This window comes from Capra hircus, unplaced genomic scaffold (genome assembly GCF_001704415.2).
Source record: "Capra hircus breed San Clemente unplaced genomic scaffold, ASM170441v1, whole genome shotgun sequence".
NCBI lineage: Eukaryota > Metazoa > Chordata > Mammalia > Artiodactyla > Bovidae > Capra > Capra hircus.
Window position 1 is genome coordinate 3,072 of NW_017189813.1, and position 2,500 is coordinate 5,571.

Consider the following 2,500-nt stretch of genomic DNA (forward strand, 5'->3'; position numbering starts at 1 on the left):
ATGAAAACAGTTGAAAATTACGTTGCTAAAACACTCTACAGATTATATGTATAGTAGAGCTTTCAAACTTACAAGTAACATCAAATACCAAAATAGGTTGTTACTTTTCCTTTCTCCACTTCTCTCATTCTCTCTCTCTCACACACACATGCACACATTCTTTTTACATGTTAAGACAATTTATGAAAAACAGATAATAGATTTTTAAATAACATCTCAATATGCAGATCAAACAAAATTGTACTTCCTGTATTTAAAACAAAATCACATAAATTATCCATCGCTTTCCCTATATTTGATATTACTGAATAATGCTATAATTCGATCTTTTTGTTTTTAATGGGGTTTTTAACTTTGACCGAAACACTTGCTTCAGACTTACTGAAAGCAGAATTAACATTTTTTTTTCTTTTTTTGACCTCCTACTTTAGATTTCAGGGGTGATGATTCAAAATCAGATGTGTTCACAGTAATGGATGCTATTTCCACCAATCCTGCTTGAAGGGGTTCCAGTGATACCTGAATAACAACTTTTGTTTCAGGAGACAATCCTTCTAGCTGCTTAGGCTTCTTAAACATTTGATGACACTGGGTCTTGTGCTCCCTTTTCTCTTTGAAAGTTAAAAACTGTAGCCGACATTTGAACACTGGTGAAAACTCTTTTCCCAGTGCCCTCTATGATGACGTCTGTATGCTGTTGCAGTCTTAAAAATTTTGAGACAAAACGGGCAAAGTAAATTCTTAGTGTTACCATGGCATGCTCGGAAATGTGCATCCACATCTGCAAAAAATGATGATCTGTAACTGCAAACCTGGCATACATAGGGCATTTCACCAGGCTTATGATTGTCTTTCATGTGCTCTAAGAGAACCTGATCTGTCTCAAAGGACAACTCACAGATTTGACAGACTGCGGAGGGCCCCTGGGGAGTGTGGACACTTTCAATGTGACACTGCAGCTGGAAGGGAGTAGGAAACTGGCGGAGGCAGTGCTGGCAGGTGGTGTGGTTTTTCCAGCTGTCACCTCTCTGCCTCTCAAGTTCCAAATGGTGCTTCATGTGATTCATAAACTTGACATTTTTTAGAACTTTCAAGCAGCTGAGGCATTTAAACGCTGTGTGGGTCTTCGGTTCTGGCTGCCCAACTCCTATATGCTCTCCATAGTAGAAGTCACGAAGTAACACAATCAGATTTCCTTCTGTGGGATCAACAATCTTGTCTGGACTTGCTAAACTTGGAAAATCAGTTTTTGTCAGTCCATTTTCCCCTAAAGGTCTTACAGGCTTGCAATGAACACTGTCCTTTGGAAAAGGTGTCGGACAAGGTTCTCCATTCTGAGCGTGGCTTAGTGAGGTATGGACACGGTCTGGTGTGCTTTGCTGAGTGGGCACTGTATGAAAAATACCTGAAGGGGAAAAACCTAAAGAATGTTCCCCTATAATGCCATCACTGAGCTTAGGCCTTCTGGGATTTCTGCTATTTGTTTCACAAGTGGAAAGTCGCTTTGATACATGAGGACTTTTATTCATATCTCCTGCAGAAACTGCTCTTTCTACTGGATGCTGACATGAACTTGTGAAGGTAATCAAAGAAGAACATAACTCCTTTGAAAAGCAATTAGGCACTATCTGTGGTGAAATATTTTTATAATCAGCTTGAGACGGAGGTTCAGTAATAATAGGACTCTCTGGTGATCTTGGTTCAGAGTCAGAAACTGGCAAGACAGTCTTTGCTTCTGATGTAGGAGTCACATGACTAACGGGCTGTGATTTGTGAGCGTTACCTTTCCTGAAGTGACCATACCTTTTTCTCCTTGAACAAGAACCTGGGGTATCTCTGTTCAGTATGTTTGAAACGACTGGTTTTGAAGCTGAGGTCATCCCAACAAAGATCACGTCAGCATCTTCATTTACATCTTCCACTCCAACCAAGATCAGTTCATCATCATCATCACCGACTTGTTTGGTTTCTCCCTCCCTTTTCCGTACTTCTGGCTCTTGTTCTTCTTCACGTAACATACATGGTCGTTCCATATTTTTAATACGTTTTTATTCTTAGAGGGTACGGCCACAAGTCCCAGTGCTTCCTTTATACAAACTGCCACCTACGTATAAACATACTACATATTAGTTAAGAACACAAAAATGGGCTATTTGATTATCTCCAAAACTCTACAGTAGTTATAAACACCCTTATCTTACAGACAAAGACACTGAGTGTCAACGAGGCTCAATGACAGCTGAAAAACCTATGACTACAAGTCTACATGGCTCTAGAATCATAGCTTTGTCCCATGTTCACTGTAATGTTTTCTATTCAAAAAAATAAAAAAAAAAAACACTACTGATCATTAGGTGAAATCACATGTAAAGGACCAGTATTTTTACAAAAGCACTGTTGTACAGCTTTTAGAAACATGGACTTTGGAGTCAAAGAAGATTAAGTTGGAATTCTAAGTTAACCACACACCAGTTGCATCTTCTTGGGCAAATCTGTAACT

The 2,500-nt window shown here is 39.2% G+C and overlaps 1 protein-coding gene across 1 annotated transcript; it reads right to left on the reverse strand.

Moving 5' to 3' along the window:
* Positions 1-426: 426 nt before the first annotated feature.
* On the reverse strand, positions 427-2,033 carry LOC108634689 (zinc finger protein 280B-like; the record flags this gene model as incomplete). Its single annotated transcript, XM_018044761.1, is given in 2 exon segments — positions 427-644; positions 647-2,033. Coding segments are annotated over 2 exon segments (1,605 nt in total), but the record flags the coding sequence as incomplete, so codon positions are not given.
* Between the last annotated feature and the right edge of the window lie 467 nt (positions 2,034-2,500).